A 14,573-nucleotide genomic window follows, 5' to 3' on the forward strand; every position below is an offset into this window, starting at 1 on the left:
CCCTGGTAGCGCTTGTCTCATGGACTTAGAGCTGCTGGAGGACACGCCTCGCCTCCCGGGGCCGGAAGTCTGTCTTCTGCAGGCCCCGCGAGTGCTTGTGGAGCGAAGGACCTGACTGTCCCCACAGGTCCCTGTGCAGAGCGTGAAATGTCACCGTCCGCCTCCTCCTTCCGGTACGCTTTGCTTCTCACAGCTGGGGCTTCTCCTCTGTCTCCAACAGCTGGCCCGGCCCTGCCCAGCCTCTGGGGCCAGTGGAGGCCTTGGCACAGGGAGCGTTAAAGAGCCAGGCACAGAAGTACAGGTGGCTCAGCTCCCGGTGAGCTGGGCTGCAGGTTCTACCCCACTGCTGGGTCTGTGCACTGACTTCAGCCATCGCCTTGGAGTCAAGTGGGGGTCCCTGGGGAGACCTCTCCCTGGGACCCCAGCCCTGGCCTGGAGCCGACTCTCTGGGGATGTGTGCGGCTCCCCTGTGGCCAGTGTCCTGCTGCCCAGCTCCTCTGGTGCCTGCTGTCCCACACAGTGCCAGGGCACTGGGCTCCTGGTGCTGCAGAGCTCACTGTCAGGGCGGCAGCGGCAGAGCCACGGCCATGACCCTGGCAATGTGGTGTGAGCAGAGCTGGGACGGGGGTCAGGGCTGTGGGCAAGGTGCTGAGCCAAGATGAAGGGGAAGGAGATGTGGGGTGGGGCGGGGCTTCCTCCCGGCCAGAGCTCCGCTGCCCCTCTTCACAGACCCAGAGCCCTTGGCCATGTCCTCGGGGCTCTCTGTCCCCATGCCGGGAGAAGGGTGTTCTGGGCACAGGGATTGAGGGTGAGGGGGCTGGCTGCTCTGTCATGTGACGCTCATGCCAGGCACACCCACGAACGCTGTCCCTATTTTATTACTCCGGTAACGTTTAGTGAGGCCCCACCAGGTGCCACGGCCTGGACTGGGGACCGGGGAGGGGGAGTCCTGGGAGACTCAAGACCCACCCTGCTCTCCAGGGGCTCATAGGCCAGCAGGGTGATGGGACGGTGCAGGGCTGACTGCCGCCCAGTCAGATGGCGGAGGACAGGGTCAGGGAGGGGATGGCTGACCCCCCCCCCCCGGCAGCACTTCATGGGCGTCCAGCACCTGCACGTGTACTCCCTCCATAGTATGAGTGTGTGTGCGTGTGTGTGTGCGTGTGCGTGTGTGGGGGGGGGGCCTCCCTGAGCCCCAGGCTCACCAGCTGACCTGGGGCAATGTCTTTTAATACTTAATCGAAGTCTCAGGCCCAGGCGGTCTTTCTAGATCTGGCTTCTAATCCTGTCTTCACCACGTGGGAGCCAGGTGACATTAGGCAAGTGACTTCCTCTCTCCCAGCCTCTGTTTGCTCCTCTGTAAAATGGGCTCAGGGCTAGTATCTCCCTCCAGGGTTTCAGTGAGCATTCAAGGAACTAATAACTGAAAATGCTCAGCACATGGTAGGGGCTGATAAAATAATTTCAATAATTGGGAAGCAGCACCTCCTGTAAGAAAAGTTGTGTGCGCATGGGTTGGGGGAGTTTGGGGTGGGTGGGTGGGTAGAGCAAGCCACAAAGTCTAGGGCTAACTGGGGGGGGGGCAGGGCTGCGCTGTTGCGTCCTCCCCTTCCTGCCCCCGCAGCTGGTCGGCTCCAAGCCCGCCAGTCAGCGGGAGGCGCAGGTGTCCGGGATGTCCGGCAATCTCCATCTCTCGTCGCCTTGGCCAGGGCCCCGCGTCCTCCCCTAACCTCAGGGCTGGACTGGAGAGCAGTGGGGCTGGGAAAGTTTGAGTCACGGTGGGGGGGAGTGGAGGAGGCGGGCCCGTGACCCTGAACGGGGTGGGCTCTAGGACCCGCCTCGGGCTCCCAGCAGGGGGACCCCGCCGCGCGCCCCTGTCCTGTGCGCACCGGCCCGACGGCGCAGCGAGGCACTGAGGCACCGCGCGCTGCAGCGGCTGCCTCGCCGCGGCAGCTGCTGGGCGCACCCCGGCCGCCGCGCTCCTCCACCCGTGCGCCTGTATCGCGGCGGCCGCGGCCAATCGGCCACGCTCAGCATGAAGCCTCGAGCGCTGCTCCCGCGGCTGCTGCTGGCCGTCTCCGCCGCAGCGGCGCTGGCCGGCGCGCCCGCCACTGCGCTTCCCCCGGCCACGGGGGACGCCACCCTGGCTTTCGTCTTCGATGTCACTGGCTCCATGTGGGACGACCTGATGCAGGTGATCGATGGCGCCTCGCGCATTCTGGAGCGCAGCCTGAGCAGCCGCAGCCAGGCCATCGCCAACTACGTGCTGGTGCCCTTCCACGACCCAGGTAGCGCCCCGCGTCCCCTCCCGGGCGGGCGCGGCACCCCGCGCGGCCCTGAGCATCCGCTGCTGGGGCGGGGACGCCTTCTTGGGCACCTGGGGCAGGGCCTGACCTCACCCTTCCCTCCCCTCTCCCCTCCCGCACCTCGGGGAGGGCGCTGTCAGTGTGCGTGTGGCAGGTAGCTCAGCGCTTCAGTGCCACTCTGGGCCGAGACTCCAGCAAGTGACCCCACCTTCCTGACCTTATCTGTCCTCACCCAACAAACGGCGAGAACGCACCCTATCCAGGGCCCCGCATTTGCCTTTTGTTAATTAAAATGTACCCCGGTGTGGGACTGAGGCCAGAACAGCCCCAAGAGGCGGGCCTTGGGGACAGAAATGGGACCCCTGTGAAACCCAGCCCAGGAGCTGCGTGCTGCCTCCCTCACCTGTCTTCCCGCAGAGACGGGCAGTGCCCCTCCCGCCCCGCTGTCCGCCACCTGCTGCCGCAGCCCTGCTACCCCACCCCCCATTCCTGGCAGCTCAGCCTGGGGTCCCTGGGCAGGGGGTGGGGAGCCCTGCACTGCAGGACCAGGCCCCCAGCAGCCGGACTGCTTCTCCTCCAACGCTCTTGGGTCATTTTGAACTCACCGCAAAGCAAGGGGGGACGGACGGAACACAGCCGCCGGCTTGCCCCTGGACCCTGCGGCGTCTCTCTGCGTCTGTCTAGCCCTCGACCCAGAAGGGCCGCTAGAGAAAGCGCCCTGCAGAGGCAGATTCCTTGCAAAGTTGCCTGGCGATGGGTTTTTGAACTGAGAAAATACACGGTGAGCGGGCGAGTGCTGTCTGCTCATGAGCCCTTCTAGAATGAGCTGTGTTTAATACCACATCGCTGCAGGTCCTGGAGGGATGGGAGTGGTGGCCAGACACCTCCCTCGCAGGCCCGCACTGAGCTCGCTGTGCAGGGCCTTGGAGTTGGAGCTGCTTCCTGGAGTGGCGTGGTGGGGCAAGACGTGGCGGCTCACAGCACAGAAGCCAGGAGACCAGGAAGAGATTTATGGGAACGTGGAAAGGACAGGCTGGGGTCGGGAGCAGTGGGGAGGGGGCACTGCGAGGAGGTAGGGTGTGAAGTGTGTCCCGGGGCCCAGCTAGGACACGGGTATGCCTCTGTCTCCTATCCCCCCCTTCTCTGGATTGTTCTTGGGCTTCCAAAGACATCACCTGAAGCAGCCCACAGGTCACCTAACACACGCCTTCACCCTGCAGTTGGAGCAACTGCGACCCAGGACCCCAGTGAGACTCCCCAAAGGCCACCTGGCAGGGCGATGTCATTGCTGGTTCCTAACCCACATTCGTCTCTAACACGCTTGGCTCCCATCGCAGGGCGAGACAGCAGCCTGCTGGGGCCAGACCCAGCGTCCTCACCGCCCTGCTCCGGCCGTCAGCCGCTTGCAGGAAGCCCTCCTTCCAGCCCCCACCTGTCTTCTGTGGGTGAGGCTGGAGGTGCAGCTCCCCACCAGCCAGAAAGCTCAGCCCGTCACCCCGACTTCTGTGAAACAAGGCAGCCAGTCCTCTTCCAACATCCCCCGACCATCCTTTTTGGAGACACCTGCAGGTGCAGGCGTTGGAGCAGCCATGGAACCAGGAGGAGGCAGGGAGCCCACAGCCTGCGGGGGACAGGCTGCGGGGGTGCAAAGTGACACGCACTGGCTCCGGTCCCAGCTCCGGTCGCTGGTCAGTCCTCAAGGGAGGGGACGGACAAAAGGCTCTCCGAGGGGGGTGGCCTTGGAGCTGAGCTTCAGGAGCACAAATGAAGGTTTGCCTGGCAGATGCGAGGCGCTGGGGAGCCAGCAGGGATGGAGGACCCCCCCCGGGGGGGGGAGGTTCATAGAGCTTGCTGGGTAGTGGCAGGAAGATGGCCGGGTGGCTGACATGGAGGGACAGGTGTGCGTGGGAGCTGCAGCGGGGGAGTGAGGCCGGGAAGCCGGGAGGGGCAAGGCTGGATCCCGGCGGGCTCTGGGCTGAGCAGCTGAACGTGGATTTCCTTCTATGGCTGCGGGCAGCCGCTGCGGGCTTCTGCTGGAAGTCTTGAAGCAGCAAGTGGAGCTCGAGCCAAACAGCCCCCAAGGGCTGCCTCCTCCAGGAAGCCTTCTCCCAGCCCCCAGGCAGGCAGCAGTGGCCCCAGAGTGGACAGGCTGGGAGACCGACCAGAATCTGCTTTGGAAAGTTTTGTTAACGTTTCTACGTGGAAAAAAAAAAAAAAAGGGGACATGTTTCCAGATAGGAAAGTTAGGCGCTCGCTAATTGCTTCTTTCGGCTGAAAATTTCCTTTGTTTCTGGTTTTTCTCTAAGAAAACATTACAGAAAGCCCTCTTGTGGGTCAGTCCTTGTCCTCATCTTTGGTTGCTTTTTCCGTAGGATTGAAGTTCCTCGAAGTGGAATTCCTAGGCTGCTTTTAACGCGCCGAGTGGGTGGGCAGCTCTTCAAGTTGTTTTCTAGAATGTTCCAGGAGTTTAACCTGGGTCCAGAGGTCGGTTTTAGTGCTGCTGCCCCCAACCCTGGGAATTGGAATAAAACTTTTTTTGGTCCTAGTTCAAAAGATGCAATGTGTTATCTGCTGTTTAACGGCTAGGGAAGTTTGGTCCATTTTCAGATGTTCACTAGGGCGTGTGTGTGTGTGTGTGTGTGTGTGAATTTCTTTTCTTGTAAATTGCCCATTTCTTTGCTAATTTTTCCCGGGGGGGGGGGGGCTTTCTGGTCTTTTCACTTGCTGTGAGGACTCCGTGCTGCTGACATTAGCTGTTTCTCGCTGTGTGGTTATTTTCTGCTGTTTCCTTGTTGGCGTTGCCTCCGCTGCTGTCTTGAAGTTTTCAGTGTTTAAGTGGGGGAATCTGTGGAGTCTGGTGGTTTCTTCATGTGCACGCTTAAAAGGGCTTTTTAAAATTTCCCTATCACAAAATCAGGGATATTCTTGATTTTTTTTTTGTTTTCTTTCTTGGCATTTAATTCTTTATCCTAGAACTTAAAAAAAGATCATGCTTGGTGTAAAAAAGAATCTGAGATACTCTAGAATGGGCTAGTCCGGTCTATCCAATAGTCCTTCCTTTCTTTCTTTTTTTTTCCTCAAGCCATGCCTCCAGTGCCTGTTTGAGACCTGGCTGTTTCACTTTTTTTTTTTTTTTTTTTAAGATTTATTTATTTTTTTGAAAGAGTTACAGAGAGAGGTAGAGACAGAGAGAGAGCAGTCTTCCAACCACTGGTTCACTCCCCAAATGGCCGCAACGGCCAGAGCTGTGCGGATCCGAAGCCAGGAGCCAGGAGCTTCTTCGGGTTCTCCTATGCGGGTGCAGGGGCCCAAGCACCTGGGCCATCTTCTACTGCTTTCCCAGGCCACAGCAGAGAGCTGGATGGGAAGAGGAGCAGCCAGGACTGGAACTGGTGCCCACATGGGGTGCTGGCGCTTCAGGCCAGGGCTTTAACCCACTACACCACAGCGCTGGCTCTATGTCCTTTCTTTTTGTTCATTTGGAACCTGCCTTACGCCCGGTGGCTTGCTCCACTAGGAAACTCTCTGGCCTCCCACTCTGTCCTGTGGTGATTCAGTCCTCGTGCTGGGTGCACATTACGTTAACCATCGGCTTTATGCTATGTGCCAACAGACTGACTTCTTCCTCATATTATTCTTTTACAATGCTGAATCAGTCTTTAACTTTGGGTCTGTAAAATGGTTGTGAAGGTAGTACAGAAAGGTCCCACATGCCCAATAACCAGTTTCCCCTATGATTCAAAATTTACATTATGTCATACTCATCACAATGAATGAATGAATGTTGGTACACTGCTATTAACTACAGTGCATATTTTATTCAGATGTCCTTAGTTTTCCTTTATAGATTTTATTTACTTATTTTTATTTGCGAGACAGAGACCGATAGACAGCAAGAGATCTTCCTTTACTGGTTCATTCCTGAATGCCCTCAACAACCAGGGCTGGGCCAGGTGAAGCCAGGTGCCTGGAACTCTGTCCAGATCTCCCATGTGGGTGCAGGGTCCCTGCCATCAACATGACGAGCTTGCTGGCCAGCTCGGGCAGGACCTGCCAGGACTGCCCACTGGGAAGTTGCTGTCTCACTCTCTGCTCCCATCCTGGACTCTGGCAGGAAGTCCCTGTACAGCCCACCCACCTCCTGGGGTGGGCCTAGTGCCTATGGAAATCATCTGGGGTTCTTCTGCCAGGAGAGCTGTCTTCCCCATGTGTTTATTTATTATTCATTCACGTGTGTGTGTGTGAGCATGGCATCATGGGTATTTATTGTATCCTTGGGATTATCATCCAAAACCACTTGGTTTATTTTGTGGCTCAAATTTTTCTTACTTTGGTCATGGGGAACTCGCTCAGTTGGCTCCCATGTCCGGTTGGGACACCCTCATGGTTGTGTTCGTGGTGTTTAAAAAAATTTCCTTGATTAATTTTTATTTTTTGTGCTCTTTCTGGCTTTACGGCACGATAAGATGATCCGGGCATCATCTGTGTTTCCTGCCCCAGTCATAGAATCAACCATCTCTCAGCCCCAATTCCTTTAATGGGAAAGTGGTGTTAGATACCACAGTGTGGGTGTCAAGGGTGCTTGTGGCCACTGGGCTGTAGGTGCTTCTAGACTGTCTCTGGCTGATGGGACGAGGGGCGGCGTGCTGTGTTTGTAGCTGGTGTCTGCACCGGTAAGGGCTTCTACATGTAACTGTCTATACTGAGCTCCCCGTGAATTCCTGCTGGTGTCTCCAAGTCTCGGTTGTGACCACGTGGGTCCCTGTGGCCCCCTTCCCACTCACGCGTGGCTTACCTGCACCTGTCCCGACGGTGACGGCCCTGGCTTCCACCTCCCACCACCCCTTTGCTGAACTGTCGTTAGCACTTGCAGGTGCCTGCACTGTGTGGGAACAGCATCGAGGGCCTGAGGACAGCCCCCCGCCTTTGGCTTTGCAGACCCGCCACGTCCCAGGTCTCCGAGGCCAGCTCACGCCCTTTCATTCATATTCTTCATTTTCGGAATAGCCTCGTGCACTTATTCTTTCAGATGAAATATAGAAAAGCTTACTAACCCCCCCCCCCCCCCCCCGTAATTCCGCTTGGTGCTAAATCTTGATTTGGGGCAGAAGTCGCCTTTAAGAAATCCAGTTGTCCCCGAGCAGACGTGCCTGTGCCTCTGCTCATGTGTTTACTTCCCCTGGTAAAGATTTATAGGCTTTTTTCCTTAAAAGTTCCACCCATTGCTTTTAAAGATCATTTCTAAATATTTTGCTTTTTGTTACTATTTTGACTGGGAATTTTTTTTTCATGACATTTTTTGCCAGTGAGTATTGCTAGTATGTTGGAGAGCAGTTTGTTTTCATACATTTATTTGCTTTCCAGCCTTTTACGGCTGCCTTTGTAAGCTCGCTTTTGGGGTGTAATTTCTGAACCGTTCTGGGCTGCCAGGCATAGCCTGCCCAAGTCATCACACCGTCTCTTCTTCTCCAGCTCAGTATCTCGTGCATTTAACGTGTGCTGTGTACACAGGGTCTTGGGAAAGTTTGTGAAAAGCAGGTTTCATGTCAATTCATGTTTTAATTCCATTTCAAACAGACGTTTCGGAGGGCCCCTTCGGGGTGAGCGGCTGGAACACTCGGGACGGTGCCGGCTCCAGGCTGCACGCGCGCTCCTTTCGTCCCTGCGTCTGCCCCGCGCTGTGTGTGACGCTGGGTCCTGGATTGAGCTTCTTGTCATCAAGTGAAGGAAGATGGTTTCGTTCCTAATTTAAAAAAAAAAAAATTTTTTTTTGACAGGCAGAGTTAGACAGTGAGAGAGAGAGAGGCAGAGAGAAAGATCTTCCTTCCGTTGGTTCATCCCCCAAATGGCCACCAGGGCTGGCGCGCTGCGCCAATCCAAAGCCAGGAGCCAGGTGCTTCCTCCTGGTCTCCCATGGGGTGCAGGGCCCAAGCACTTGGGCCATCCTCCACTGCACTCCCGGGCCACAGCAGAGAGCTGGACTGGAAGAGGAGCAACCGGGATAGAACCGGCACCCCGACCAGGACTAGAACCTGGTGTGCCGGCGCCGCAGGCAGAGGATTAGCCTAGCCCTGCACCCACATGGGAGACCAGGAGAAGCACCTGGCTCCTGCCTTTGGATCAGCGCGGTGCGCCGGCCGCAGCGCGACAGCTGCAGCGGCCATTGGAGGGTGAACCAACGGCAAAGGAAGACCTTTCTCTCTGTCTCTCTCTCTCACTGTCCACTCTGCCTGTCAAAAAAAAATTTTTTTTAAAAAAATTTCACAAAACCCCAACCAGGGGCGAGTGGTGAGGATCCACAGGTGCCTCTTCTGGCTTTGACCAGCCGCTCTGGCACCTGGCTCCTGCCGGGAGAAATACGTTACTAACTGGGATCCGTTTGTGTGAGTGCGTTTCCTGTGTCGGTCCTGGCACGGCTGTGGACGGTGCCGTGAGGTCGGGGGATTCGGGCTGCCCGTGACGGTCTGAGAGCTCTGCCTCCCGCGCCTGGCGCTCCGGCTTCGCATTCCTCGTCACACGACAGCATCAGGGCTCAGTCCTGCCAGCTCATGGTGCTGGTCCGTTTCCTTCGAGGACGGCGAGATGACCACACGTTTAGAAAATAGCCTAGCACCACTACTGCCAGACACGCAGACGTGTTAGCATTCTGGTGGTGTTCCAGGGCTCGGGTCTGCGTGCACTGTGTGCGCTGGCTGTGCGGTGTGTGCTCTGTGTTGTGTGTATTTGTGATATGTGTATACTGTATAGTGTATGGTTTTTGTGTGTGCTGTGTGTATACTGTACACGCACCATGCGTGCTATTTGTGTGCTATATGTGTTTGCTGTGTGTACACCATGTGTGCCTTGTGTACTCTGTGTTATGTGTATGTGTTGTGTGTTGTGTTTTATGTGCATGCTAGTATGTGCCGCATGCATGTGCCATGTGTGCATTGCATGCACTGTGTGTGCTGTGTACACACATGTGCTGTTGTAGTGTGTGTCTGTGTATGTGCCATGTGTACACATGTGCTGTGTGTGTACTGTATGTACAGCATATGTATGTTATATGTGCCGAGTGTGCACTGTGTGTGCTGTCTGTACACGTGTGCTGTTGTACTGTGTGTCTGTGTGTACACGTGTGCTGTGTGTGTACTGTGTGTACAGCATATGTATATTGTATGTGCTGTGTGTGCACTGTGTGTGCTGTCTGCACACGTGTGCTATTGTACTGTGTGTACTGTATGTGCTGTGTGTACATGTGTGCTGTATGTGTTGTGTGTATACGTGTACTGATTGTATTGTGCATGTGCTGTGTGTGTACTGTGTGTACACCATGTGTATATTGTATGTGCTGAGTGCGCACTGTGTGTGCTGTCTACACGTGTGCTGTTGTACTGTGTGTACTGTATGTGCTGTGTGTACACCATGTGTGCTGTATGTGTTGTGTGTACATGTGTGCTGTGTGTGTTGTGTGTACATGTGTACTGATTGTATTGTGCATGTGCTGTGTATTATGTGTGTATGTGCAGTGTGCATGCTGTGTGTATGTGTGTTCACTAGTATATGTACAAACCCCTAATTTTTAAAGTCCCAGCACAGAGAGCTTTGTCGCCATGCCCCCCGTGTCATAAGTCATGGCTGTCCTTCAGCGTCAGGAGCGTGGACCCCCACTGCGCGGCCACCCGAGGCGCCCAAGCACTAGGGAGCGATCGTGTTTTCCAGGCGGCCCGTCACTGTCCAGTAAACGCGCAGCTTGCAGCGCTGTCTTGGGCGGATTCCCTGCCATGAACCACGCATCGGTTTCGGAGGTGCCCCGTTCCTGTGGTCCCGGCAAACTGCCCTCCAGTGCCGAGCCGCTCGGCCCTCCTGCAGCCAGCGCGAGCCTGGGCTGCGTCTTCCCACGTCCCTGCAGCCTCAGGGACCCCACTCTGCCCCTTCCTGGAAGTCTGACCCGTGGGAAGTGATGTTCTGCTTCAGTCTGCACGCGTGTGCGTGTTGGAGCGTTCACCGTCGCCTGCGGGTGGTGCCCCGCTGGCCCTGCCCAGGGCGGAGGGATCTGCGTCCCCCTGGGCGGAGCACACAGGCAGACAGCGTGTGTGAGTGGTCCGCACGCTCGCCCAGGGCAGCACGGCCTGGGCTCTGGGGGCGAGCTCCAGGTTGCCTGTGCGTGTGTGGGGTCCTCACTGTCACCCCCGAGTGCCACTGCCAGCGGCCAGCCTGTCACCGGGAGCTGGAATGAAGGGAGCACGCCCTCCCTTAGCCTGGCCCGGAACTGCTCGGAGGCGGGGCGGCGCATCCCTGTCCTGCCGCGGCCTTGTCAAGCATGTGCAGGGCAGGGGAGCCAGGCTTTGGGGGCTGCAAGAGGTGGGCAGAGGGTGGGGAAGGCTGGGGGGGCAGCATGTGTGGGGGGCTGGGTGGGGCTGGGTGGGTGGGGCTAGTGCACTCTGCTGTGTGACCCAGGCTGGTCGCAGGTGCACCGTACTCACCCACTCAGGCGGGGTCCTTGAGGGCTCGGCGAGGCCACACAGGCCCGCGACGAGCAGCCAAGCTGGGGTGGCGATCACGGCCCATGGTGCTCCTCAGGGAGTGACGTGGAGTTGCGGGGAGAGGAGCTGGGCGGCGGGGAAGGGTCAGGCCTGGGAACAGAGACGCAGTGGCCCTGAGGCGGGCGTCTCCTGGATGGGACCACAGCAGGTGGAGCCGGTGGGGGGGGCACTCAGGCAAAGCGGGGCCCGGGGGCTCAGGGAGGGAGGGGAGGCCCGGGGAGGAGGCCCTGAGTAGGCTCAGCTTCTGGACTCCTGCAGAGCAAGGAGAGGACAGAGGAAGGTCCTGGGGCAGCTTCGGTCTGGGCAGAGCCTCCTGCCCAGCGGGTCCCTGTTCTGGGGAGGTCGCCATGGGAGCCACATCTGCCCGGACCCTGGCTCTGACACAGCAGAAGTTCTAGGAGCTCCCAGTCCCTCTGCCCAGCCGCTGCCTTTGAGTGAGGGGGCGCCGTTTGCCCACAGTGTGGCCGAGTGGGACTCTGCCTGGGGTCCCTGCGGCCAGAGGAGGGGGCACACAGGCGCCAGGGATCGAGCCCTACTTTGAGAACGAAGGGGGGGAGGGCAGGCCCTGGGAAGTGTCCTCGTTGGAAGATCCGAGACTGGACTCGGTGCCTGGCCGCAGCCCTGACGCTCTTCACCCAGAGCTGTGTTTGTTGTGGGGCAGCGGCGAGTGGCCGACTTTCCGCGGGCGGAGGATGGCTGGGCGCGTTGCAGTCGCTCCTGCTCTGGGCCGGGGACTGGGCTCTTCAGGCCCGAGTGCTCCTCCATGTCCCGCAGAGTCCCCGGGGCTGGCCACGCACCCTCCTGGTGCTGCTCCCGGAGGTGTGGGCCAGGCTTCTGGGGCTCATATGCTGCCGGGCGCTGGAGGGGAGCCACGGGCAGGGGTTTGATCCTCTGTGCAGCCGACCGCACGCCACATCTGCCCAGCTGTTTGGCAAGTGGCCACCTTCAGTCACGAACCTCCTCCCTCCCCCTCAGGAGCAGCAGTGAGGGCCTGGGGGGTGCTTTTTGGGTGTCTGCAGCTTCGTGCTGGTTGGCAGCTTGGATCAGACCAATTCAGAGTTGAGTTCCTCTGAGTTGTAATTCCTCGGGCCTCAATTTTTTCCTCCGTCAAATGGGGACAATAAATAGTAGGTGCCCCTCTTGGCATCTGGGAAGCTGGTCCTGCCCTGACAGTGACGGGATGGGTGGGCAGCGGCTGGGGCCCCAGGCAGGGAGGGGGAGAAGTCACACTTGTGTGTATAAACCTGCACTTTCCTGGGTTTGTTTTGAACTTGAGGTGATGCTCCCAAAGCCTTACCTCTGGGCTTTGCTGCCCCTCTCCCCGCTCTGCCATCACCAGAGGAGTCAGGGCCACCTTGGTCAGTCTGGCTGCCCTGCCTGGGCCTTGTCCACCTCTCTGTGTGCCCCAAACGGTCGCATGCGGTTTCCAGCCCTTCGGATTGGTTCCTCTGAGTGACAGGCGCCAGTCTTTGGCCGTGCGAGGCCCAGAGACTTGGGCGGGTTCGGCACGTAGCAGTATCGGTTGAGTGTGAACCAGGTCGCCGGCCCTGCGCCAGGCACGGCCTCTAGAGGGAAACAAGGCCTGGGTCCTCCCTGGAGCCGCCCCAGCAGCCTGGACTCCACGGATGCGCTGACTCCCCCGCCCAGGTGAGCAGCACCGATGGCTCACTCTGCGCTGGGACCCTCTATGGTGTAGGAGCCAGAGGGGGTCACTGCCCGCACGAGGTTTCCCAGCAACTCCTGCGCTAAGCCTTCCCCGCCCCGGACCCCAAGGGGCTCAGTCTGCAGGAGCCTCAGTTCCCCCACCTTTTAAAGCGACAGGGAGGGTCGTCCTCGGCATCGTCGTGTCGGGCACCTGAGTTGGTGGTCTTGTTTGTTTTGTCCAAGTGCACTCTTGCTGGACACAGGAGGAGCAGCTGCGTGGGCAGAGGCCACGCCTTCCCAGCTGCACAGATCCTAACCCTCAGGACCTGCCGGGGGTCGGCCAGCGTGAAGGGGCCATGCAGGTGTGAGCCAGTGAGTGCTCTTGAGTGGGCGAGGGGCTGGGGTCACTCAGGTGGGGCCCATTGTAATCACAGGTGCCTTGTACAGGAGTGGGAATAGAGGAGGGCATGCGACTGGAGAGAGAGGGAGGAGGGGAGAGACAGAGTGAGAGAAAGTTGGAGAGGTTGGAAGATGCCCCTTGGCTGAAGATGGAGGAAGGCGCCGTGAGCCCAGGCAGCCGCCGCCCACCGAGGCCGGCAGAGACCAGGAATCGCGTCTCTGCTGGAGCGGCAGCAGGAGCCCGGCCTTGCCACGCCTCCGTGTCAGGCTCCGAGCTGCAGGGAGAAACCCGCATTCTTTGCAGGTGCTGCAGCGGGAGACTGAGCCAGAGGCCGCCGGGAAGCCTGCCCCGGCCTGGAGCCTAGGGGATCCCCTACCCTGGAAGCTCCCCAGGACAGGCGTTGGCCACACCCCCGGGGCAGGGGGCAGCTGTGCAGGGAGGCCTGAGCCTTGCTCAGGGGGAACCCGGTCTCCCTGAAGCACGCTGCTCGCTCCCAGAGGCAGGATCCCCAGGCCGTGCACGGGGATCTCCCCACCCTCAACCCAGCTGACCAGACTGGGTTCTCAGCCCTGCACAGTTGTTTACAGAGCAGTGAAAGTAAACTAAAAGAAAAGAAGAACACAGATGGCAGGGACTGACGCAGGTGGCCACCGTTTTCTCTTGGTGAGTAGACCCATGTAGATGCCCACCCCACCCTCCCCTCCTCTTCTCCAAAAAGATTTCTTTAAAAGGCAGAGCTGGAGAGAGAGAGAGAGGGAGAGAGAGAAAGAGAGAGAGAGAGAGGGAGAGGGAGAGGGAGAGGGAGAGGGAGAGGGAGAGAGGGAGGGAGGGAGGGAGGGAGGGAGGGAGATCTTCCATCTGCTGGTTCACTTTACAAGTGGCCTCAACAGCCAGGATTGGGCCAGTCCGAAACCAGGAGCTTCACCCAGGTCTCCCACGTGGGTGCAGGAGCCCAAGCACTCGGGCCAGCTCCTGTGCTTTCCCAGGCACGTTAGCAGGAAGCTGGATCAGAAGTGGGGCAGCCGGGACTCCAGCTGGTGCCCGTGTGGGACACTGGCATTGCAAGCAGTGGCTTAACCCACTATGCCGTGACGCTGGCCCTGGCCTTTGGCTGGCTGTCCACCAAAGAGCAGCCCCTGACCCTGGCCCGACCCCGTAGGGAGCACAGAGACCCCTGGCCGTGGCCCCTCTTCCCGCTGGAGCCGGTTCTCCTGTGATACCCACCTTCAGCAGCTTCCTCCTCCTCGCCGTCCTGGGAAGAGGGAGCGGGAGCTCGGCGAGCTCTGGGCCAGCTCCGGGGACTGCGGAGTGCGGGGGCCACGGCGTGGGCAGGACAGGGAGGGCTGAACTGACGCTTGCAGGACGGGGTCTCAGGCGAGAGGTGGTGGGGATGGATCTCTGAGCAGGGGCGCCCGGAGCTTCCTCTTCCGGCCCTGGAGTGGGGGCGGTTAGGGACAGGAGGCCACTTCTGAGGTCGCTGTGTTTGCGTCCAAAGCCTGCGGCGCCAGTGCCTTTGCCCAGGGCTGGGAACTCTGCTCTTGGGAATGAGGCCTGAGGGTGTGGCTGGGCGAGTCCTTGGACATAAAGATCGCGCTCTGTCCACTCTGGAAGCAGCAGACCGAACAGCAGGAGTCCGCAAGGTGGCTCTTAGGTATTTATACAAAGCTGCTTTTGCAGTTACTAAAAGTGATGTTGCAC

General features: G+C 58.9%; 1 protein-coding gene across 1 annotated transcript in view; it reads left to right on the forward strand.

Annotated features, from left to right (window-relative positions):
* Positions 1-1,878: 1,878 nt before the first annotated feature.
* The window catches only part of HMCN2 (hemicentin 2), a 141,462-nt gene continuing 128,767 nt past the window's right edge, over positions 1,879-14,573 (forward strand). Inside the window, exon 1 of the mRNA XM_070058093.1 lies at positions 1,879-2,288. Coding sequence (XP_069914194.1) covers positions 2,036-2,288 — 253 coding nt within the window. The 5' untranslated portion in view covers positions 1,879-2,035. The remainder of the gene's footprint in view (positions 2,289-14,573) is intronic.

The sequence above is a fragment of the Oryctolagus cuniculus genome, chromosome 1, assembly GCF_964237555.1.
Source record: "Oryctolagus cuniculus chromosome 1, mOryCun1.1, whole genome shotgun sequence".
Lineage (NCBI taxonomy): Eukaryota > Metazoa > Chordata > Mammalia > Lagomorpha > Leporidae > Oryctolagus > Oryctolagus cuniculus.